General features: G+C 37.7%; 1 protein-coding gene across 8 annotated transcripts in view; it reads right to left on the bottom strand.

The window, feature by feature from the left end:
• The window catches only part of SLC4A10 (solute carrier family 4 member 10), a 146,994-nt gene that overhangs the window by 72,441 nt on the left and 49,152 nt on the right, over positions 1-25,401 (bottom strand). For 6 of the 8 annotated variants that reach the window (XM_059475481.1, XM_059475480.1, XM_059475479.1 and 3 more), the window contains exons 2-3: positions 18,978-19,059; positions 7,791-7,937 (exon numbers count right to left, since the gene is read on the bottom strand). In XM_059475481.1, coding sequence (XP_059331464.1) covers positions 7,791-7,937; positions 18,978-19,059 — 229 coding nt within the window. Of the gene's footprint in view, positions 1-7,790; positions 7,938-18,977; positions 19,060-21,804; positions 21,995-25,401 lie in introns of all 8 variants that reach the window. The other 2 variants (XM_059475483.1, XM_059475482.1) reach the window with 1 other exon arrangement.

The raw sequence follows: 25,401 nt of genomic DNA on the forward strand, positions 1-25,401 counted from the left end.
ATTTCCAGAAGGACAAAATTCAGTGAGATAGGAATTTACAATGGATTAGTGCATATGACTACTAACAGAACATGGAAAACAAGTTACTTTGGTAGAGAGCTGGACTGCAGCTAGCATCTGAGAATAAGCATTGCCAGGAACATCCTGTACTGTTGATAAAATCAGCACCAGAACTGATTTACAGCAACTGCTACTGTTAAGTAATAAATGAGCAGTGTTGCACAGCAGAGCTGCAGCTCTGTGACAGTCATGATCCTCATGCAAGTACAAGCTTTCAGCGTGGGAGGAGAGCAGAGGATCAGAAACCTCTTGAAGTCAGGTGAGCAGCAACAAGGAGTCACCTCACTGCAGTAATTTGCTCTTACTGGGTCTTCTGTGTAACAAGCTACTTGACTGACAACAGTGAATCAGAATCTTTCAGACATCCAACATCATGGGGACCAAGCACTGCCAAGTCCACCACCAAACCACACCCCTGAGTACCACATTTATAGAAATGACGAAATATGCACTAAATTATCTTCTTCCTTGTTAACAAAGAAGTAAAAAAAGCTGCTAGATTCTGTCCTTCTTTACTGCTGTGATTTCTATTGATATTTGAAACCTGCAAGTCACAGGTTCATTTTCAGACAACAAGCTGAAACTGAAAAAAAATTATCATTTGCTTTATGATACAATAATTTTATTTCAAGGACCAAATTCTAAAAGACATAAACAATAGGAAAATTATAATAAAAACAACAGATCTGTTGGTTCCACTTGTAAAACTGAATAAAAAGGACTATTCATGAGCAATGCCAGATAGATTTGGCTCATATTCATAGGAGTAATAAATACCAAATATGCCATTAATGTGTTATATAGAAAATTAGTAATATGTGATTCAAAATCAGTATGGAAGAATACTTCAATTGCTGACTGTCAAACTGTGATAACTTAATCCTCAGTGCAGAAGCATAATATTTGCAAACTAGAACACAATATTTTCTGCAGTCTAGGCAAACAGAAATTGGCTTGAATATTATTTTTGTCTATCCCTACTTCAAGTAGTGCAGCCAGCACAAAAAAAAATCCTTCATACTATTATTGCTATTTCTAAAAAGTAATGAGAACAATCTAGATTACACTTTAAAAAAAATAATGAGTGAGACTAATCAGTTACAGTAGTATTTCTATCACTGTAATTATTTTATATCAGAGTTATCAGAAGCAACATGAACTTGAAGTATCACAATAAGCAGCTGATGATTCTCCCAAGGAACTTGTTCATCACCAATTCAGGAAACCCTCCACGACCAGCTAGAACTGGGTAGAAAGCCTCGTGCGCAACAGGAGCTGGGGTACCATCAACAAGCACTCCTACTTGGCCAATGAACAGTCTCAGTCAGGAAAACTGAAGCAGCTTTCTGATTCCTGTGGCTCCACCAGCCCCTCTGTTTTATCCCTGGGTTTCTCCGGGCTTGTGCTCATTTAATATGTGCAGCACTTGCATCCAAACTACCTCTGATACCTCGAATTCATTGCATGCATGAAAATTCTGAGTATTACACATTTAAAAATCTAGCTAATTCCACTGGCCTAATAAAAGGGTAAGACCTGGTGGTTAAGCTATTGTTGTACACACAAATCCAAAGTGGGACTCAGTGCTGCAGAAAGGGAGTGACCCTGCAGAAACCTGATATATTGATCTATTTATGACTCCTTGTACAGGCATCAACAACCCTAAAACAAATGCAAGATGTGGGCACAGACACACCAAAAGAGCAGATTTGAAAGTTAGAGTGTCTAATAACCTAATTCCCAGAGGGAAACAAGGAGCTGCTCCCTGGAACAGCGCTGAGTGCAGGCAGTGGCAAACAGTGTCCCACAACACCTTCCCACCTTGCAAAACACAAGTAGAAAGGAGCCATAACTGGCATTTTCCCCATTTAGAACATCCCCAAGTGCGACCACAACTCTGGGTCAGGGCTGCTCCCTCTTGCCTAAGGGAATAAGGTAAAATCAAGACTTGGTCTGGGGTAACAAAGGAGGATCACTCTCAGTCCCTTCACGTAAATTCAGCAAACGTTCTGTTCCACTACACCAGTGAGAGTAACCCACACCTCCTCAGTGGGTGCCAGGGTTTCAACTGGGACAAACCTCCCTGCCATCAGGCAGAACTGCACACAATCCACCAGGCGATGTCACAAGCAGAAATACAGCTTTCAGTACATAGAAAATGTACCTAAATTCTGTCCTCTGTTCTTGATAAACTCTAGAAAGAGTGAAAAAATGTATGTCTGGTAACACTCCCTGTATTTCTCAGCCTGTCAAACCTGCATTAAAGGGTAGAATTAGTAGCCAAATACTTCTCACTGGGGTCAGCAGATGAACAAGTAAGAGATTAATTTTTCCACATTGGAAAACATGCTAACTATTAAATTAAAACTTTCATTACAGAAATTCCCATAAGATAGTAAGCAACATATACAAGATTTAATCCATGCTTTGTGCTCTTCTCATCCGCATCAAAATAATAATAAATATGTAAACTATTTTTTTTTATTACTTACTGTACAGGACAAAGAGCAGACTGGGAGTTAGCAAGTGTAGCACAGTTGACATTAATAACAATCCCTCACAAGCCAAGTGGAAATTCACAGGAGCAGAGAAAAGAAAGGATCATTTCAGACACAAACATTCATCATTCTCCTGCTTGTACTCACCACAGAAGTGGTGGATGGGGATTCTCCCCTAACCTCCTTCCTTTCCAGATTGGACCCTGCCCTTAGCTCAGCAATCAGTACAGGTAAGGATCACGAATTCATTAATTAGAAAACTTAGTAAAAGTTTAAACTAAATTTGCATTAATAAAGTGCACATAAAAGAGCAAACAGCCATACAGGACACTTCTGAAAGTCTCTTCACAGACCTTAGAAATCACATGTTGGGTTGGGAGAAAGTATTCCTTTGGTTATGCTCTGGCACTTTATCCCTGCAGGTACAATCTGCTTCAGGGAACTATCCCAGCATTTTCTTGACATGAACTATTTCCATCAACCCAGGGCTATGGCAAATAATCATATCTTTTGGATCTGACAATATGGACAATTTCCAAGCTTTAATTATCCTCTTTTTTTGCTAGATTCTTAAAACTGCAGTTATGATACATTATTTTAATCCAGATTTGCAGCAATCTGTGCCACAGCTGCCCAGAGATTCAAATTTCTGGGTTCATCATTCCTCATACAAGCCTAAAGTTAAGAGTAGGTGAATTCTCTTAACAGCCATACTCTTCACAAATAATTAAATTTACCCCATTAATAGCCCTTCAGCACTTGAGTTTAGGTACCAAATACATCCTGCTGAGTCTTTTAGATTTACTTTCTTCAGGTCCTTCTACTAACCAAAAGAAGCCCCATTTGGCAACTCAGTTTTTTTGTCTGCATTGCCTCCAGAGCTTTTCCTGAGCTGTGTGTCCAGTCCTGTGTCAGGCTCTGCTCTGCTTGCCTTGCCACGTCCAATATCATGAATTACAAATTTAAGCCTCTTTAAAACAAGGGATTACTAAATCCAGATTTCTTAAAAGAACAAACCAAACCTTCCACAAGCTTCAACAGTGTCTACTCATACAGGACACACATGAGGCTGTAATCAAACCCCAGCTCTCACAGCTGTGTTCACTTTAACCCTCAACAAAACCTGTCCTTAGAGACACCCAGTTCAGAGCCAAAGTCTCCCTATTCCACAATTTTAAAGCATCTATTAAATATCTTTAACTGATGACTTCCAAAAAGCTGTTTCACTGGCTACAGGCAAACAACAAACATCAAAAAAGGCACAGAAAACTGTCACTAAAATCCACATGCACACAAGCAAGTGCAACCCCACCAGCCAAAGGGAAATGTGCAGCAGGCTTTCAGTGCCACCACGACCCACGGCACTGATGGACCCTCGTGGCCCTGCAGCTCACAGGGGCTGGCACCCACTGCCCTCACAAGCAGCACCACGGAGATGCCCCAGGCTAGAAAGAGCCTTTTTTTTTAACCAAATAAGTTTTAATTTGCATCAATTCCTAATTTAATTCCTAAGCAGTCGCAATACTTTACCCCACAAGGAAAACTGTGGAGAAGGGGAGCTTAAGGCAGAAATGAAACTGGGGCCTTAATTACAACAGCAGCATTTCAGCTGAGAAGAGTAAACCTCTCCAGTAAAATAAACAGCACTACTGCATTTTTAACTAGAGTGGATAAATGCACTGAATTTCTCCTTCTCTTCAAAAAGAAGAAACTTAAGAGACCAGATGGTGAAAACCTAGGCTGCTGAAATCACTTAGCTTACAGTTTTTACTACCCAAAAAACCCTCCCAATGTGCAAACCATCAAATCTGTAAATTGTGCCATTACAGGCACATCATTATTGCAAAATGGAAACACCTTTTACACCCTCATCTCATTAAGAGGCAACAGACAGAGAGTAAGAACCAGGTGTAGGGAAAACAAAACCCAAACCTGAGTAACTGATCTGTGCCCCTAAATGACAGGACTCTCTTTCATCCTACTAAGTACATATTCTGCATATTATTTGTCTAATCTGGAGTTATCTCTGAATCTGTACACTGAGAACGCTTGGGTTATTTTTTTTAAATGACAGTAGGAGATAAAAAAAAAGCTAATGAGTCAATGTCAGAATGTTCTAAAAAAATCTATTCTCTGCAGAAACCTTCCCAGAAAATAGCTGTTACAGCTTTCCCAGCCAGGATTCAAAGGAATTACCAGGAAGCTTCCCCCTATTGTCATTGCACTGATTAGAGGTGTTTTCTACCCAGGCTGATACGCAGAAAACATTAAAGGAATTGGTTTTTACTGGACAGGAACCAGGTGGCACCTGTGACTCTGCATGGGACCCACAGAGTACCCAGCACAAGGTGGGTGCACAGCTCCTGCAGCAGTGACAGCAGAGCAAGGGCTGCACGTGATGGTGCTGCACAGAAAAAGTTATAAATTATACAGTTATAGATTATGACAGAAAATTAACTCAGCACTGTGGAGCACTTCATGTCTGAATATTTCAGGTCTTTACTTGTTCCAGAATCTCTATTATTCAGTGGTTGGATCTTTTACTTTTATTATATCTCCTTTCATACTTCACTGCTTCAAAACACTGCCAATTTATTCTCTTGTATCATAAAAATCCTTATGTATTTTTCTGACTTATTTCAAAGCACTGTTTTTCATCAGTTGGTCTCACAGTGCTTATTTTCTCCATCTTTTCTTCTTGCACCTGCTCATCAAAATGTTTTTTTCTTTCCCCTCCTCCTTCACAGTTCCCAAGCATACAGCCTTCTACTATTTGGCAGAAAAGCATTAAAAGGTGTCAATAGAAAGATGGAGCTAAGCATTTCTGCTTGCTCAATTAAATCAGAATGATTTATAAATTAAGGGACTAGTTTGGATCTACTCTCTCAGGTAATACAGTCCCCCATATTGAGTTACACATCAGAAAAAGGAAGTGTATTGCCTTCCTTTGAGCTTCCTTCACTTCTGGTTACTGTTAGAAACTTGGAGTCATGGGGAAGAACAGCTAAAAAGCTTATAGAGGTTTAGTAGGTTCAGATTTAGTGTGGGAAGTATCTGTTGCTCCCTCTGTGCAAATAAAGCATAGAAAAATCATGCTTATATTCTCTCTGAAGGCAATGCTTTGCTCCAGGCAGCACAGCAAATTGTCTGAAACTCCTGTAAGGAAAAACTACAGTGAAAGAAGGAGGCGTATATTGACTACTATTAATCTCTGTATTATTTTGTCTGCCTGTTCTGTATGTGCTTAACCTCACCATCACTGCAGCATTTTCAGACGTGCCTTGATTATGTAAATCTTTTCACTCTTGTCATTTCTGCCTGGATGAACCAATGTCAAAGCTCAAAATCTGTTTCACTGGCCCAACTTCCAGGAGTCAGATAGACAAAGGGGAAAACCCTCAAAATTTACTATTCAGATAATTATTCAGGGTGAAAAGACCAGATATTTCCAGATTTCTGCTTCTATCTTTGGATTCTTTGAATTCTTATCAACCAAGCACTTTGAAGAATATCTTCAGCAGTCTGAATCCAGAAAAGATTTCCATGTTTCTGGCCTGTAACTTGTCTGTCAAGTGACACCACTTACACACATGCTTGAACTGGTAACGATAACACCTTTAAAAATGAAATTGTGACTTTAAAAACTGCAGATCTCTACTCATTTCTTGAGGTACACTGGAGGATGACTGCAGTGGCCATCATGCTACAAATCTACTTCAAGACTATCTTTTTTCATATTACTGCTATTTCACCCTCAGAGATCCTTTGAACATAGGCTGCTTTACCTAACATAGAATTATGTTGAACATTGTATTTTATTGCATGCACAAATGTCAAAGACTATTAAGAACAGATTCAGCCAGTTAATTTCTTCTTTTTTTTTTTTACTTTTGACATTAAGAAGGACACAAGCCTAGGTCTCCAGAAGTTGAAAGAACAGAGCTAAGTTCTCAGCCAAAATGTGTCACATACTGGCACTTAAATAAAACCAGATGACTCAACAGAAGACACTGTTTCATAGTTCAAGATATCTCACTTCTTGGCTAATGTAACTTTCAATTGTTTCTTTTTAATCTGACTTTATATGTATATATGCATATTCTTTTCGAAAACTGTTTTAATAATTTATGAACTTTGTTTTTTTCCAAGAAACTGGTTTCAATACAGTATTGGGTCTTTGTACATTTGAAATCCATTCCAGACAGAGCCACCACAGCCAATTTTTTCTTCGCTGTTCAGTCTTCGAAACATAACTTGAATCTGCTAAGTTTGAAAAAGTCTTGACTTTGTTTTACTCGCAGTATAATAAACCATTGTGCAAGATTTGAGAATTTCAAGCTCTGTCCATAATCACTTACAATATACTTGCTCAAAGGCTTTCCACACACATGATACAAAATTCTGATTAAAAGAAAGTCTTATAATTACTATTCTGTAACCTGAAATTGCAGTGGTACATTTCCCTAATGGTTTAAAAACACACTAGAAAATTGTTTTGTACACATGCTTCCATTATATTTTAAACACTTTCCATAGCCTTGGACATTTCATCACATGCACTTTGTATTTTTAAACAGCATGTAATATTCTCATGTTTTGAGATAAAGCTTGACTAATTTATTAATGACTACCTTCTTCTCTCCTCTGTAATGTTTTCTAACTTAAAATTTTGAGAACTTCAGGAGTTTCATATCATGTTTGTTTACTGAAAGGTATTCTTCCCTGCTTTTCCCTCAAGTCCACAGCTAGCAGATCCATGTTACAATGGCACATTTACAGTGTCATGTTAGGAAAAAGGTAAACACAACCTAGAGCATGGTTTGAATCTGATAAAATACTGCAGCTTCAGTAACATCAACATTATTACAAAACTAACTGTAAAGGACCACAGCTCTTCTCTGTTATGCTTTGGGGGCAGATACTCCAGAGCCTACCCTGAGGGCAGCTGGTGCCATAAAGCATTTCCCCCCTCTGTCTCTGTGAGAACACTTAGGAACAGCTCCCACAGTGCTCCTTCAGTGCTGGAAACCACTGAGCCTCCTCATGTACTGACTGCCACTGGCTGCTGCCCCTCAGTGGATTTGTTCAAAGGAACCAATCACCTGCAGGGGCTCTGGTGGATTCTCCAAAACCCTGCTGCTAATCACGTCCAAGTGATAACAGGACAGATTATGCACAATCATGCTGACATTTATTACTTAAAGACCTACCCAAAAATAAAATTTGTCTTACCAAAAGGAGGAGATTCTCTCCCATCTTCTAATCCTGAGTCCCGCTCTCTGTCTCTCTTTCTGTGTTTATGCCCGCGGTGCCGATGGCGTCGGTGACTTTTTCTTCCACCCAGTGGCACATGAACCCCAATGAACAATGTTCGATGGCCTACAGGTGAAAAAAGGTGTCTTTGAGAAAGGAACAGGTAAAAAAGGTGTCTTTGAGAAAGGAACAATGGCAACATAACAACAGTAAAAATAGCAGTATAACAACAGTATAAATATCACAACAGTATAAATATCCTTACAAGGATATTTAACAGTATAAATATCCATAATAGCATTAATGGTATCATTCTTGTGATAATTTTGAAGTTATATAATATTTATTATTCTAATGTCAATAGTCATAACAGTACTGACTTGAATCATGATGATTAAGCATCACAGATACACAACCCCTTGATACAGGAAGCAATTCCAGTACTGAAGTCCTTGTGATGCAGTGCCAGATTTTTTTTTTCCTTCAAATTTGCATCTTTGTATTTGAACTTTCATTAAAGCCAGACAGGTGTTCTGTTAAATGTCTTCCAAAGCAGTAACATAAAGAGACACATGGATCTCTTTGGATTGAACATTTGGTAAAGTTGCTGTTTGCTTTTTGTGTACAAGAACTTTACCAAACTCATTCCTATTTATAAGCCAAACCTTGACAGAATTCTTGTGGGAAATTCATTGAATAAAAAACTAAGAAGAAAGGGGGAAAAAAAGAAATTGAAAAAAACAATAAAACACTCTGAAAGCAAGAGCACAAAATCTCTATACCACTTTGCATGCTCACATCATAAATATATTGCTGGTATCTTAGGGTGCTTTCATTTCCTCTGTTGTATTTTTTTAAATACATAAGAAGGTACATATTGCATGCCTGCTGCCTTCAAGCCTGACAAATTTTATGTTGCTGATCAAGCCCAAAATATTTAGGTCTCTTAGCTATGTGGGCTAACAGGATCAGAGCACAGTAAAGCATTTAGAAGGGGGAGAGCACGGCAGAAATGTGCACTAACCAGAACAAATGGGAAAGGAATTGTGACTCACTACAGGCAGGTCTTCTACATTTACTCAGCAGAAAGACATAGCACAGATTACTCATCTCAAATAACATTATTTTCTCCTTGAAATGAACATAACACAGCTCATGGATATTTGCTGTTTTGCTGTAATCATTCAGCAGTGTCAATCATCCAAAAAAGGTCAAGAACACTAAGCTAAGGTAGCACGTGATCTTTTAATCCCATGGAGACTCCAGAGGAGGCAGAAAACACAGCAAGGCAGCAAGTGTCACAAAACATCAAAGAAATTCAATACTGACAGGAATTCTCTGCAGAGGCAGAGCTAAAAATCCTGGAGAAAAGAGTCTGGACACCACACTAGTTACTTCCCTAACACTGATCCATGTAGAGGAGGCTAGAAAGAAGAGGCATCAATTTTTGAGAGACTGTTCTTGTAGAGTGAGGAGATCTTCCTAATACAATGCCCATGAGTTGAAAACTATTTATTTATTTATTATATACTTCCTTCTTCTTGCTTATCACATTTAACTCAAGAAATGGTTTAAAGAGAACTGTTGCCTTTTGTGTATTTCAAATGCATTGCAGTCAGTAAAGCATGACACAAGGAAAAATTCATTTAAAAATACTGAAGGACATGAGTAATGCAGTACTTTATATTTCTTTATCCCTCTCCTTGGATAGAAGAAAAAGCAAAACAACATTTTGAAAGGAAGGTTTACTGTTCCTAAGACTTCAGTAATTTCCAGAGTTGCAAATAGATTCCTTTTTTTAATTTAGTTACTAAGTACATTCCTGCTGCTTTGTGATAGAAGTGGGCATGCTTATCCTAGTTTTCTCCCACGTCAATGATCAGATTGTACCTGCATCAGGAAATGCTGATTGAGACTCACATTTCAATTAATATCCAGGGCTGAAAGCAGTACTTGAGTCCAGACTGTTCTTTATTCAGTACTCTGAGATACAGTGCCAGAACATTCGTGTGTGTGTGCGTGTGTGTCTGAATGCCACAACAATTTTCCTTATACAGACAAAATCAGTTCACTGGAAAAAAACCAGGAACCTGGAAACAGAAATAGACATCAGGAAAAAACAAAGTGGATTTTACTCTTTCTGTGTGAACCCACTGAGACCAGCAGAGTGCTACTGAGGCATAATTTCAGTAAACACATGGAGAAAGGTAGGTGCTTGTTACAAGGTTCAGACATATAAGAGGCAAAGAAACTGACAGGGGAAAAGCAATAGTTCTCTACAGAAAAATCATAGAGCAAAAAGCAAAAAATCTGAGAGTTAAGTAGTTCTGGTTTATTAAAAGATCACAACTGTGGAGCAAAAAGAGACCATCTGGGAACAAAAGAGTAATGAATTCTGAATTGCTGACAAAATGACAATGAATGATGGAAGCAGCAAAAAAAAAAAAAAAAAAAGAAAGGAAATACAAAAGAAATCTAATTACTGTATTACCTTACTTCAAGTAACCTTTTCATGGTAAGTATTATGAGCTAGAATGTAATGTACATTTTTCTGTACAAATTGTCCAAGGCATTATTAAACAAGAGTTTCCAGAGAGCTCTCTAAATTTGCCAAGACTGAAGGTCAAACATGGACAGAGCAGGGCGGATCTCAGGAAAACCCAGGATATCCACTATCCAGGGTATCCTTATAGATAATAACTGATCATATATGGGCATTTCTTTCATTTATCTTTACGAACTGTTTTGTGTCTTTTATTACTTACTTCATCAGGATGCCAACTTAAAATGACTGAATATTGCTCAAATATTGGAAAATAATTCTGCTCTGCCATACATTTTCACCGGACCTAGCTCAATTAGATTATAATTTCTCATTCTTTTGGCAAGGCTACAAAGACACTAAAGTATGGGAAATAGTAACAACTGCAGGTTACATCAGGGTACAAACCATAGACATCAGGTACAACCTAACAGCCATTCTCACACAGAGCTGACATATGGTTTAAGAGGTGAACATAGCACACTGCTCTCCCTACCAAATGGGTATGTTTTTTGTGTTAAAATTGTTTTTGGAAGAATGGGAAGTGTTGGGGCAAAAAAGTCTGTACTCTTAGCATTCCTTTAAAAATATTTTACTTCTACTAAATTAAGGGAAATATTTACAAATCCTTTCTCTCCATCTCCATTTTCCCTTGAAATGTCATATCACTAAAGAATTGTAATGGGATGTCCAGAAGTACCTAAGTTAAGTCATCAAGCGCCGTCAATTAAAATGGGTTATGTGTGTTCAGAGCTCTAGAAATCCCACTACATTTCTTTTTCTTTCCATTTATTTAAGGCATAAGATAGGTAGCTAGGATAAGCTTCTGGTTTTAAAGACACAGAATGCCAGGTTCTGAAAACCATTTCTAGATGTTACTTCAGTCATTCTCAAGGGATACGCAGAAAATTCTTCCTATTCTGAGCCTGGGTTTTTAGATTATTAATTTGCTATTGGGTTCTTAAAAAACTTTAAGAAAGGAATAATTTCTCCTTTCTCCTTTCAGCAACCTCAAACAACACTTCTACTTAGATTTTATTCTAAGAAGTGCAGAGACGTATTCATATTAATAATATATGTTTCATATCTGTCTTTTCTAGGGCAATGATTTCATACCTCTACAAACTGAAGACACTTAGAGCACAATAATTTTTTCTTCAAAAGTTATGGGGAGATTCTGATTTTTCCACATGTTTGCATGTATTTTCATCTGTCTCAAAGCTATTAATAATTAATAGGACTCCTCTTAAATATTTCATACTATCATTTGTGTTTAATGTAATCCCACAAAAATTAAAAAAGAATTATTTATAACATGGATTATTATTTCTCAATCCTTAAATACTTTAACCCAAGGAGTGATTTATTGCTTTGAAGGTAAACCACAAGCTTCTTATGCTATAAATTTGAACTAACTTTATATTCTGGGGTTTTTTCCCCAGCTATATGCAATTTGATTCAGAATATTCTTTTATTAAAAATAATCTTTTTACAATTTACCAGTGGATGTATAGCTCTGTATAAACGTCATTGCAGACCAGATCAATTCAGTGCATTGCATTTCTTTAATAAACTTTCACACTGTAAATAATCTTTATGTATTATTGTATTTTCTCAGTGGGTCTGTTTTATAAAATTACTTGGTCCTAAATCTTAATACTGAAAAAAAATGCATGTGATTCATGCTTAGCTTTCCTAGCAGCCCGTCTGGAATAAATCAACATCCGAGTTCAGAGGGTGTTTTTGCAAGGACAAAATCATAGTCTTTCTATGATAAAACACTACTGATGCTAATGTAAGGTTAATAGAAAAACTCAGGAAGATCAGATAAATCCTATGGCTCACAGATATCTAAACCAATTCTGAGTTTTTAAATTGTGACATAAATTAAACACAGCATAAACCATGGAGAAGATCCTCTCTCAGCATGGAAATTCTTTCAGGTCTCCATATTACACCAGGAATGTGGAACTCAAGGAGGTACTTTAGAGCTTCTTAGTGAGCCAGCCCAGTTGGTGGCAACTGTGTAAAATAATGACTGTCCTGGATCCAAACATCCATGGGCACCAGCTGCTCAGGGTCCGTGTGCTTGTGCTGCCTTCCTCCTGGGATTACCTGAATCTGCCTGAGGCACCTGCTGGCACCAAGGCTTTCAGATCCCTCCTCACAGGCATGGAGGGAAGGGGCAGACAAGGGAACAGATGGGTCCTGAAACACCTCCAGAAAGAGCAAAGGCAGGCTCTGTGACCTACTGAGGAAACACACGGCAAAGGCAAGGTGCCTTGAGAAAGAACACTTTGCCAGCAGCTCAAGCCAAGCCTCAGCTGAGTGCTGACCTCAGCAGGACCAGAGGGGTTCCTCCCTCCTCTGGAAAACACTCAGTGCTTGAAGCCTCCCCTGTGCACTGACAGCTAGAGCTGAACCAAATGCAATGTTTCATCCTCTCAAAAATGAATGGTGAGGTAGAGACAGAAAACCATCAGCCCATGTAGGGTTAAAAAGAATTGCCTTTTTCCTTACAGGAAAGAAAGTGATGATGGTGAATTGTGTAGGAGTAAAAGTACATGACTCACGATTCGTTATTGTAGTGCAGCAGGGAGCAGAGCTGGAGAAAAAGCAGAAAGGACAAAAGCAATTCTTCCAAAATCAACAGTTTACATTGCTGTTTGTGGTTATGGTTTGCCCAAAACCCATTTTTCACCTTTTTGCGGTGCCATAATTTGGAGGAACTGACAAGAAAACCTTCAAAATTACTTTTAGATTATACATGTAATTTATATTCTACAGTAGATTACAACAAAAATTATATAGAAAAAAATAAAAACAATATTCCTGACCCACGATAACATTAAGGACACATTGAATATGGAGGATAAGAGTATCTCACTGAAGTCATTAAAGTTAAGGGCCTTTTAAAAAGCTTCGATCATTCATTGCCCTCCCAAAAAAACCTTGCATTTTAACAAAAGATTTTTCCCGATTGTAGGTAGGCAAAAATGTACTTTTTTACCAGCACTTATGTTTCAAATTTCCTAGATTCCTCCAGAGGAACCCAGAGGTGTTGTATGTATGGTTCTATCATGAGATCATGACCTTGCCAGACAGAAGAAAAAAAGCCAGCAGACACGAAATGTAAAAGAACCTGCCCAGACACGCAACTCTTTCCACTGATGGAGAGTGAAGCTGTGGTTATTGGAGGGAATAATTTGACCTATATTTCGAAATTAACAGCAAGCAAAAAAAAAAAAAAAAAAAAAAAAGAAAAAAAAAAAAGAAAAAGAAAAAGCAATCTCAGTACAAGTACAATCGCGTGTTAAAAAATTAATGTTTCTATCTTCTGATGCTGCAATTTAGCAGCTTTCACCAACAATGGCAAATTGGTTTATGTCAGTTTCATCTGGGATTTCACAAAGTGAAGCATTTGAATGTATTAGTCCCTACAAATACTGAAAAGGTTCCCTGTCTGTGAAGCTCAGAGTAAATTCAAGCCAAATTCACAACCAAACCTTATCATCAGCTAAAGACTGTAGTGTTCAACCAACACTGTGGCACTTGTCTGCTTCCATTATTTCATTATTCATCATTTCAAAGAGATTCTGTGAACACATGCTTCAGACTTATTCATGATTGTTCAAGGTGAACCACCTTCCACTACCACAGAAACTGCTGAGGAGGGACAAGGGGAGCAAAGGGATCAAACCAGGTGACTGCCAGGACAAGAGGAGAAAAGTGAGATCTCAAGCAATATTGAATTACGTAGGAAAAAGAAAACAAAACTAGAGAAGAGGCACTACAGAAACATGTGCCTTAGGAATCACAAAGGGAACAAGCTTGAGCTTGTGATACCTGGTAGGCAACAAAATGAAAGAGCAACATTCCAGGTACAGACAAAGCCAAATCACTCTGGCCTGTGTTTCCACAGCTTTTATTGTTCCATCGAAGCGCGGCGAGCGTCGCTGCAAGGAGCACGAGCGGGGTCAGCGCCCACGTCAGGATGAGCTGGGCACCCCAGGGCAGCAAGGCAGGGCAGCTGGGAGCAGGGCATCTGTACTGACATGCTAACAAATTATTTGCAGTAGGCTGGAGCATCCTGGGAGCCAAGGGGAAGGGAAATCTCAGCTGATGCTCCTGTCTGACCAAGCAGAGCCGGTGCCTGACTTGTTTCTACATTGAGGCATGGGTGAACCAAGGCCAGGTTATTAAAATTTATATTCTTTCAGTCCTATGAGCTGCTAGGTCCTATTAATTTTCAGGTAAATAATGTCAGTGGCAGACAGGTGTGCTATGATGTTATTTCTACAAAAAAATGTCCAGTCTCTGAGAATAAAAGGCTGCTTAAAACTCAAATTTCTACTAAGTAATAATATATGGAGTTTAGCATTTAATCACAATGAGGTTTTTCATATATTAACCCTAACAGTACATAATCAAAATTTCATTTAAATAATTTTTAAATTATTGTCACAAGCTGGAACAAATCTAAAAAGAAGAAAAATAACTAAAATGATTCTTTTAAAAGAGAATAATTAAATCTGGAAGCTCTAGAGTTTCACTGTTTCTGTTCAGTATCCACTATCAAAATTATCCTTCATGCAGGTAGTTAATTACAAAATATCTCTACAAAATTTACAATTAATTTTTGGTTTATTAGGTTTAAAGTCTCGGCTTCTGCATCATTCTGTGTTGTGCTAGAAATATTTATATTCTAATTAAGCTTGAAGGTTTTTTGTAACTTTCAATAAGCAATCCACGTAATCTGAATGCTGTAAAAAGTGTCAGGAGGCATATCCTGAGTCATATTCATGCATATACTGGATACAGCGTTTTATGTATCCTCAGAGACATGAAACATGGCAAACTTGATTTCCCCTGAGGCAAATTTTCCCATGCCACTTAGGCAGATTAAATGAATGAAACATAAAAAGCTTAAGCAAAATCTTGACTTGTCTGAATCAAGGATCATTTTGCCATTTTCTCCAACAGAGCCAGAATTCATCCCTGATTCATGCTGGGACCTTCACCTAACAATCTGATCTCCACCCATCTCCCTGTGGAAGCTGCTTCTCAAACCAGGCCACAGCAATACCCAGAGCAGTTCTGAAATACTCTCACAAAAATCCTCAATCTGCAGCTGGGCACCTCCAGCAAGGAGTCCATGGAACGGCCACTTTTCCCCTCAGCTAACAGAGTGGTCATAAGGAAAAGACCTTGGCCAGAGTGTATTTAATGTCAATCCCTTTGCCTATCTGCATAGCCCAAAAGTCAGCATGTGACCTGAGAGAATCTGAGCTCTCCAGCAATCCAAGTACTTTTGACCCATGAGATAAGCAGTAGGTACATCCATCTGATCAGAAGCTGTTCTCACTCAACATGCACTGAAGCAATGGCAGCCAGCCAGAGACAGCCCCATGGAATGAGCTGAGAGCAGCTGCTGAAGGGCACATCTGTCCAGGAAAACCTCCCTAGCTGCCCTCAGTACAGGCACATGTACAACCTGTCGTTTTGCAATTAAATACTTGAGCAGCCAGAATCAGTGCCCAATTCTCATTTAGGAATTCCACCACCGATTAAAATGACAGCATATTTATTTCAGTAGGATTTTGTTTGTACACATATTCAAAGATTACATACAAAACAGATTATTATAACCAGGAAATATAATACCTTTTTTGATTTTAGAAATGCTTTCTCAGTCCCTCCATCAATGCAATAGTCAGACAAATGACCTATTCAATATTAGTGACTGATCCTGACCTTACAATTCACAAAAAACTAACTATGTGGAAAAATAATTTGTGCTGAAAATCTGAAAGCCAAAGCTCTCCAACAATTCACCTCTGAAGCACTACAAAACTTAAGCAAAAAGATACAATTTGAAGCACTTACTGCACTAAGATGAGCACCACATCTCTTCTGTTCCCATAGGTACTGCAGTTCCTGCCTTATGTTCTCAAAGTTATACTATACTGCTCACGGAAAAAAAATACTGATCTGGAGAGTCTAAGGCAAAAATCTATTCTTGTGTCCATTCTTTAAGACAGGATTAAACACCATATCTTCATGCTTTCAGCAAGAAATGTACTTGCAATACACTTGCACAATGACTGCCTAAAATATGCAAGTCCAAATATTTACTAGGCTTTGAAATTTCAGATGGAAATTTTAGTACACATTTAAATCTGTATTTCTGAAGTTTGAATGTTGATAGTTTAAATATTTTTTTAAAAGACAAAATACTTAAAATTATAAGATTTAATAAGAAGAAATTGAATACTGATTTTCAGATTTAAACCTGCAGCTCTTCATTTGAATTGCAATTTTTGTAATTTTGCTGACATTGAAACTTACACCCTATTCTTCCCTAGAATATTCAGTAACTAGCTATTTACATTTTAAAACATAAACCCAATTAAATGCCTGTCAAAAAGCTAATTACGTAATACGTATTAATAGCCTGGTTATACTCTTTTTCTAAGATATGCAATTAGCACCTGATTATTTAATTTCATATTTCATAGTTGTTATGTCATTAGGAAAAAGGTACGTTTTTCAGCCAAACCCAACACAATGTCAGTGAATGAGACAGGTATTTGTGAGTCACATTCTCTGTTTCCAGCGGGAGAAGTGCCTAGATGTACTGCAAAACAAATGGACATGCTATTGACAGCAACTGGATATTAAAATCTGCAATGTCTTCAAAACTTATTATGTCACCTGGTGTTTTGAATGCAGTGATTATAAATTTAAGGACAAACTGATCTGAGCTTAGAGTGAGCATGACATTATCTGAGAAAGCTAACTGCATCATGAAGGATTGATTCTACACAGAAAAATTGTTTTCTTAGAACATTACGAAACAATAGGGTTTTCTTTTTAATAAAAGCAGATTCATTTGATAACTGCAGAATTTTTCAATATTCTGAACTTAAATCAGCTTAAATTGATGGGAAGATTGTGGGAGTGTCACTGCCATGTTCCAATTTCTACTGATAACATCTTAAGACCATATCTTTGAAATAATATTTTCACTGATATTTCACAGGAGCAACTCTACACATATAGGATGGTGGGGGAAAAATAATTAAATTAACAGTTCTTAAATTATGTTTCACAAAGTCACATGTGGAACATCACAGTAATTCCGACAACCTTAATGTGACTTAAGCTTATGTGACCGAGCTTAAAGATGTCATTCTGCAGAAAGCTGTCCATCTTTAAAATGCCACCTCACTATCATCAATAAAATGACTCAGCAAAAGGATATTTTTGTGGGTTGACTCACCCCACAAAATCTCTGTGAGTCAGTACCATGGAGAAAGGGAGACAGGAAGCTCCCACTCTTTTACTGGGTGTTTTTCTGAGGACACCAGATACAGTGGTTTCTCTTTGATCAAGGATGCAATCAAGAGACTGAAGACCACAGATTAAATGTCAGATTCAAAATAGGAGGTTTTGTGCTTATGCCCATAACTGGCATTGCCAGCCTGACCCACTGGAGACACCAAAACTCTAAATGCCACCCTGAAACATCTCACCTGAGATCCATCCTTGCACACACCCAGACTTCCCCCAGGCTGAATAGAGAGCTACCAACCTCAGCCATGCCACACTGCACAACATCTAACATCCTTCTGTGAGAGACAAGCTCACACAGACACAGCCAGGCCCCTCTCAAATGCAGCTACATCTGCTTTTTGAGGGAGGCACTGCTGAAGGAAGCAGTAACAGAGTTGCTGTGTAATGTTGGTATTTCAATGAAACCATCAATATGGCCAACACATATCAGATAACACAAAGTTCATACAGACAGAGAAAAAAAGAAAAACAAAATGAAGTAATCAATGGTAGGAATTTAGAAAACTCAAGTTCCTGCATGTTGATCTTAGTATTTCTTTTGGGCTAGTTCATGTGTGCATCTGTGTGGCAAAACCAGGAACCTCCATGTCCCACTACAAGAAGCTAACAAAATCAGCCATTTCCAGTCTCAGGAAAGGGACATCACATATACAACAGAAACTAATTTTCATTATAGCTATGACTTAGGGGATCACACAACTCAATACAAGAGTTTAAGTACAGTAGTAACCAAAGCTTGGGATATACTACTCAAACAGAAATGCAACTGACTCATTAGACCAGCATCTAAACAGTTCTCATCATTTCTCACTTTCTTCTACATGGTCAAGTTAGGTGGTTTCTCTAGTGGATATCAGTAAATATGTATCCAATCTCTGACACTCCAGAATGCTTTTGTTCAGCTGAAGATGTGGCTAGGCAACTACATGAGGATTGTAATGCAAATGTAGAAGCCTTTATAAGTACTAAATCAGCAGTCCTGCTTGCAATTGCATATTTGAAAGCTTAAAAGACTTATCTAAACTCACACATGCATATTCACAGGACTCGACCACAGATCACGAAAAACTAGCAAACTCCTTCCACCGTAATCTGTTTCTGGACACTGCTGTGGCAGAAAACAGTATTTCTTTAAAATAAATGACAATATTCTACTCTCTTGTCTCTTTGCATCCCTGCTCAAATCAATAAGTTTACACATTTGAAATTACATTTCAGTACTTTCAGAAGAAAGTGACAACATAAAGTACAGAAAAATCATCCCTCACCTTCAAGATCTTCCTTTTCAAAATGTGTCTTGAGAATGGAGCGAGTTCCACCTCTGTCCACAACAGCCTCTTCATCATTTCTCTACAAAACAGAAAAAAAGACAGATAAGCTACTTTTCATTTGGAAACTATAGGCAAGATTGTACAGTACTATAAAACAAAGATGGTTTTAATATTTCAGCTTTTCCAATTCAAGAACAAAAAGGGGTGTAAGAATTTAATTTTACTTATTAAATCTATTTCTTTTGCATCCGTTTTTTACTGAGGTATGATTACAGCTAACTGTGACATGCAAAAATTCTGGTAAAACCTGCAAGATGATGAGTAAACACTGGTTACTGGAAACCAAGAAAAACATGAGCCAACAGGACAATGAAAGAGATGAGAGAAGAAATGTCTGATCAAGGCAGCTTTATCCTTGTGCACCTTAGGAAAGGGGTTGTACATGTATTTTTGTCTTTAGATCAGGATCATGAGCTACATGCACAATTCCCTAACTATTACTACTAAAATTCTTTATACTTCACCAAAGCTAGACAATAACACTCAGTGACAATATGGTAAGAAATAAAACTAATAGCATGAAATAAACTGACTTCACTTACTGGTGAATTGCAAAGCCTTCGCTTTTCTTTACAAACACCAAGCTGAATTTAAGATAAAGCAGGCAGCATATACTAATAGCAGAAAGCAGAAAAGCTATTCTTCCTCAGGAACATATATTTCATGGTTAATTTTAAGCTATATTCATACATGCATTTAAACTGTACTCTCTACTGCACTGTAAACTTAGTATGTGATTAATAAGTGTATTGTAGTCAGGCCAGGTAAGGTACAGAAATCAGTGATTTTGTCATTTCTGACATGAAGAAAAAAAACCCAACTCATTTGCCAGAACAGAAAAATATTTTGGGGGTTCAGCAACAAGACACTACATGCTGTGCTAAAATGAGTATCTGGTTCACTACGAGTTTGACATCACTTGTGAAAAATACCAGCTACTAAATACAGTCTATATTTCACAACATGAAATATTAATTTCCATTAAATTATTATGAAAAATAATGCATTATACAAAAGTACCAATTAATATATTTACTTGTCGTTAGTAGAGGGGTTTCAGCAAGTGATATTAGAACTAGAACTACTTGATTTCTATACATAAAATTGGTATCTTAATGCAAGTCTGAAGCAAGGGGATTTAAATACCAGTGTTGCATGATAAATATACATCTATATATATAATGCAATGGAATATAATGAGAAAGTCTTTGAGCACCTCTCCTTAAAAATCAGATACCCCAGGCAAAAAGATTCACTTATATAGCTGGATGTGTTACATTCTGGATGTGAGTTTTTGTTTCAGGCTCCTTTCTTTTTTAAAAATAGCTGTCATGCTGTAGCTATCTTACATAGAAAAATCCTACAAATGTGTCAGCACCAAGCATCTGGGCTGTTAAAGAAAGAAAGACCAAGTGTTAAAATGTCTTTATTAGAGCTTTCCCATAGATAATAGTACATAACTAAAATATGACAATAAGAAATGGGCTTCTATTGAAACTGTTTTGTCTTTTAATAATTTAGAATTAGATAATAACCCATTAAGATGTACCAGGAAAGTATAACTTTGCCCAAGCCATTTGATCATTTTACTAAAATGAATCCATTATTTTAAAGCAGTTAGATATAACAATGCCATGCCTCTGGGTGAGTGATTAGGCAGGATGTCAAAGTCCAAGTATTAGAGCCATATCATAAATAATACTATTCTAGCATAAGACATTCACATCAGAAAGGAAGCAATGTTAGGGAGAATTTACAGTGGGGAAAATAATAAATTGCTGGGCAGTTTAAAGCCTTTAATGATTATCTAAGTAAATTAAATACAAATTAATTCATTAATATTTATCAAAATATGCTCATACACTTTGACTTCTCCTTTCCCATGTGTTCAATTTTCAGCTTCTGGCAGACTTTTACTTCTCTGCCTCCTCTTCCTGTAATGTCACAGCAAGTCTCAGCCTTGCCTCATTCTCAGAAGTGGGTTTATTCCATTAATATTACAGAAAAAAACAGCTTAATTGGGAGTGCTGTGTTGTTAGCAATTCGCTTGTCAAACTCTGAGCAAAGTCCAATTAAACAGGCCTGGCACTGAACATGCTGACTTCCCGGGGAGCAGCATCAGAGGCACCTCACATTTACCAGCACAGGAGTTGTACTGCATTTACTCTAGAAGTAATTTCTGACTCCTGAACTGCCCCCTTGGAGGGGGGGAGAGGTGAGACAAAGGTTCACGTGCAGTTTCGTGCTTAAACTCATTGGGCGGGGAGGTCTATTGCAATATAAATAAAAACAGATCCCACTCCACTTTCCCCTGGATTAATAGGGACTGGAAACCTAATTTCAATTAGTAAGGCTCTGGTTTTTATTAGAATTTCAGGAAAACTAAGAACTTATTATTTTTAAGTGCTGAAATAAAAGAGAGTTTGAAACTGAAAGTATAGGCAAGACTAACCATAATGCAGTCTTGGAAGAAAGAATTCATGCCAACCAAACTCCACACTAGCATCCTCAAAGCCATGAATCTTGGGCCAATCTGCAGCTTGGCCCATCAACTGTAGGAGGCTCAGAATAAGGCATGAAAACTAAAAGCTCCTCATTGCCTTGCCACATTTATGTCAGAATTCTACCTCTTCTTCCTTTTACACCATTTGAAGATGATGAAGGTACAAAATTTTACATAGGGCACACATCTGCAAGGACTGGAGTAGTGAAACCATACAGACATACTGCAGCAGTCTGCAAACAAATGTGTGGACACACTGACCATGTGCAAGTCCTTGGAACTGTCCATTACTGCAATGAGTTGCTTGCTGAGTCCAGTGAACACTGTGGTCTACTGCTTAAAGCATGGAAGAGGGATCCAGGAAGTCCCCGAGCGCTAATCCTGGATCTGCCACTGACTCGCTGTGTGGCCTTGGGAAAGTCACTTATACTCTGTGCCTCAGCTTCCCCATCTGTAAAATAGGGATAATAATACTTACTCATCTACCTTCCTCACTGGGCTGCTCTGTACCAAATAAATTTTCACACAGCATTCCAGAGCTGCAAGGCACTACAGAAGTCCCAAGTCATTCAATTTAAGAAATTTTACCCATGCGAATAGATAATTTTGGGAAATAGGAAATTGACAAAAAACATTAAGGCATAAACTTTCTCTTTTTTTACATCAAACCAATGTATATTAATACCTTGCAAAAATTTTACATTGCACAACAAAAATATATAAGAATAAATGTAAGGGTTTTTTTTCTGCCAGCCTAATTTAAGAACAATGCTGGAGAAGCCAGTGGAATTATATTTCAGTAAAAGTATTGTCAGAGTGTAATAAACTTTTCATAAAAAACAGAACATTTTTTCACTCTCCTTTTCATAATATTTGTTAATATCTTATGGTTTTACATAGTCATCACACAATAGTTAATCTAAAATTTATTTCCCTACAGTAATAAAATACCAGCAAACACACATTAGAAGAAATAATGTATCTGATATAAAACAGCAAGAAAAAGCCAAAGCGTTTTACATGGAAACTGCAAGATTCTTAGAGAATAGGGCCTAGCAACCCTACTCAGTCCATAATTTTTTTCATGTCTTACATTTTCCAAATGAATGCTGGAATGACCTTCAACATGCAGCAGCATATTTCACAGAAAACATCTATTTAATGAAAGTCTTATAAAAACAGTTGTTACTATATTTGTCTCTACATACTAGAAGTCCAAACACAGTGGTAAGTAGAGAAAAGCAGACAATAGAGTCATCTTCTGCATGCTTTACATTGCAACCGCATACTGAAAATATGCATTTGAAGCTGAACAAAATAAAAGGAAATAAACCACCTTCAAAGACATTACTTTTTGGTAAGTAATCACAAAGGAAGAAGGTCATCATGAGTCTTGGAGTATGGATTTTCAACCCTTAGATAAACAACCTGCTTATCAGAGTATAAAGTGACACTACAGTTGTTGCCAGGAATTTTGAGCGTATTGGTTAGAAGGAATAAACAGGCCCATGACTTAGTAACGAAAATCAAATGCCTTAAATGCCCTTTCCACCTATGTATGCATAAAGCTCAGCATCCAGGATATTCCAATATAAAAATGACCTCCTGGAAAACTTCCCAAACTGACCCTCTTTAGCTGTGATACAGCCCTAACTACAATTCTTAACAGGTTGCAAAGAGGTTGGTCCTCAATTTGCCACCCTCCAAAACTGTGCATTGACCTTCCACACCTCAGAACAACCTAGTTGATGAAAAAATACACTTTTAGAAAAGCTGAGAAGTATCATTTTATGACAGATGTTTTTGCGCCAATTTACTTACTGTCTATGCTTTCATCACATTGTAGATGACTGGGTGGAGAGAAAAAGGAAATTAACTACTTTCAAAGGTGGATCAGTACAAAGGCACATGACAAACCTCTTTAAATATGTATGTGCTAACGTAGACACACACTCTTGTAGAACTTCAGTACATTTCCAGATGATGGAATTAGGACATATTCCACATCTTTTGGATGACAACAAGGTATGCTGAAGTCCAGATGACAATCTTTGATTTGAAGTTATCTATACAGGTATTATATGTATTTACTACAAGAGGAAAATCAATATATTCTCTTAAAAGAACACTTACATACATCATTAAAACAACTTGGATACTGGGCAAACATTTATTAAAGATCATCTGTGTTAATCACTATAGCAAATTAAATATTAGTATAACAATAAATATACATTAAGAAACAGGAAATTAGGACAGCAAGAAAGTATTAAATACTTGCAAAGAGTGTGTCTCACTTATTTCCCTTGGTAGGTACAGTGATTCACTAGTCTGACATCTGTACCTAATATATTTTGAGTAGACAAATCAAAATGGAAAACTACAAAGAAATTTTTGATCCTTCTTTTTATCCAATTTTTTTCATACTTGGCTACTTTTATTTTCTGTCCCGGTATTTGTTCAGTGTTTTCAATAAACTGGAAGATTGTTTCCCTTTGAAATACAATGCAAAAACCAACTACAAAGAGTATTAATATTCTACTTTTTTTTCACAGTTTTTAAGACTCTCAGTCAAATCCCGTCCCTTTTAAATTACATTCTTAATATACTCACAGAATAAACCATATCAACATAACCTAAAGAACCATTTTTCCAGCATCTTTCTTTCTGTGAAATATATAACAGAGCAGAAGCCATTTTGATTTTTCAGACACTAGAAATTATGCATATGACACACCTGCTGACTCATAAGGAAAATAATTATGGTATTAATTGCTTCTCCATATAAGCCCCTTATTGATGATTAGACAAGCTACATAATTCTGAAATGCCATCTGGAACTCAGGAACACCTGTCAGCATGAACCATGAAATTCTGCCTTCCCATAAACAATATAAAGCTGTAATGTTGTGCTGGTTTTGGCTGGGACAGAGTTAACTCTGTGCACAGCAGCTGGTAGGGGCTGTGTTTTGGGTTGTGCTGAGCACAGGTTGATCACACAGAGATGTTTTGTTATTGCTGAGCAGGGCTTGCTCTGAGCCAGGGCCCTTTCTGCTCCCGTACGGCCGCACTGCAGAGGGGGCTGGGGGTGCCTGGGAGGCACAGCTGGGACAGGGACCCCGACTGACCTAAGGGACATGCCAGACCTCGGGACATCATGCCCAGCATAGAAAGTGGGGGGGAAAAGAGGAAAGGGGGAGGACATCTGGAGTGCTGGTGTTTGTCTTCCCAAGTCACTGTGACCTGTGATGGAGCCCTGCTCTCTTGGAGATGGCTGAACACCTGCCTGTCCACGGGAAGCAGGGAATGAATTCCTTGTTTTGTTTTGCTTGTGTGGGTGGCTTTTGCTTTCCCTATTAAACTGTATCTCAATCCATGAGCTCTCTCACTTTTACCCTTCTGGTTTTCTCCCTCATCTCACTGGTGTGGGAGTGAACAAGCAGCTGAGTGGGGCTTGGCTGCTGGCTGGGGTTTAACCATGACAAACATACAATTATTTCATTTATTTTACATTATCAATAACTGCATATGCCTAAAAGATGGAACCTTAACATGTTCATTTCAGTTTATACCTATTATCATACAGTTAGTGGTATAAAACTTGTGTATTTACCTTTGTCCAGTGGCCTGTAATGAAATACAAAATATTTCTGCAGATACCACACACACAATTATGTTCTCAGTTCCAACATTACTGTTTTGTGTTATATTCATTTTACAGAATAATTACACAGTATTTGTATTTTTAAGGTCATTTTGGTTGAGTTCAGCTTAACATTTCATAAAGATGGCATTACTAAAGATATGGAAAACGAAGTTACTTGAACTCAAGAGCTACCAAGTGCATATTGGAAATAT

Source organism: Ammospiza nelsoni, chromosome 7 (assembly GCF_027579445.1).
Source record: "Ammospiza nelsoni isolate bAmmNel1 chromosome 7, bAmmNel1.pri, whole genome shotgun sequence".
NCBI lineage: Eukaryota > Metazoa > Chordata > Aves > Passeriformes > Passerellidae > Ammospiza > Ammospiza nelsoni.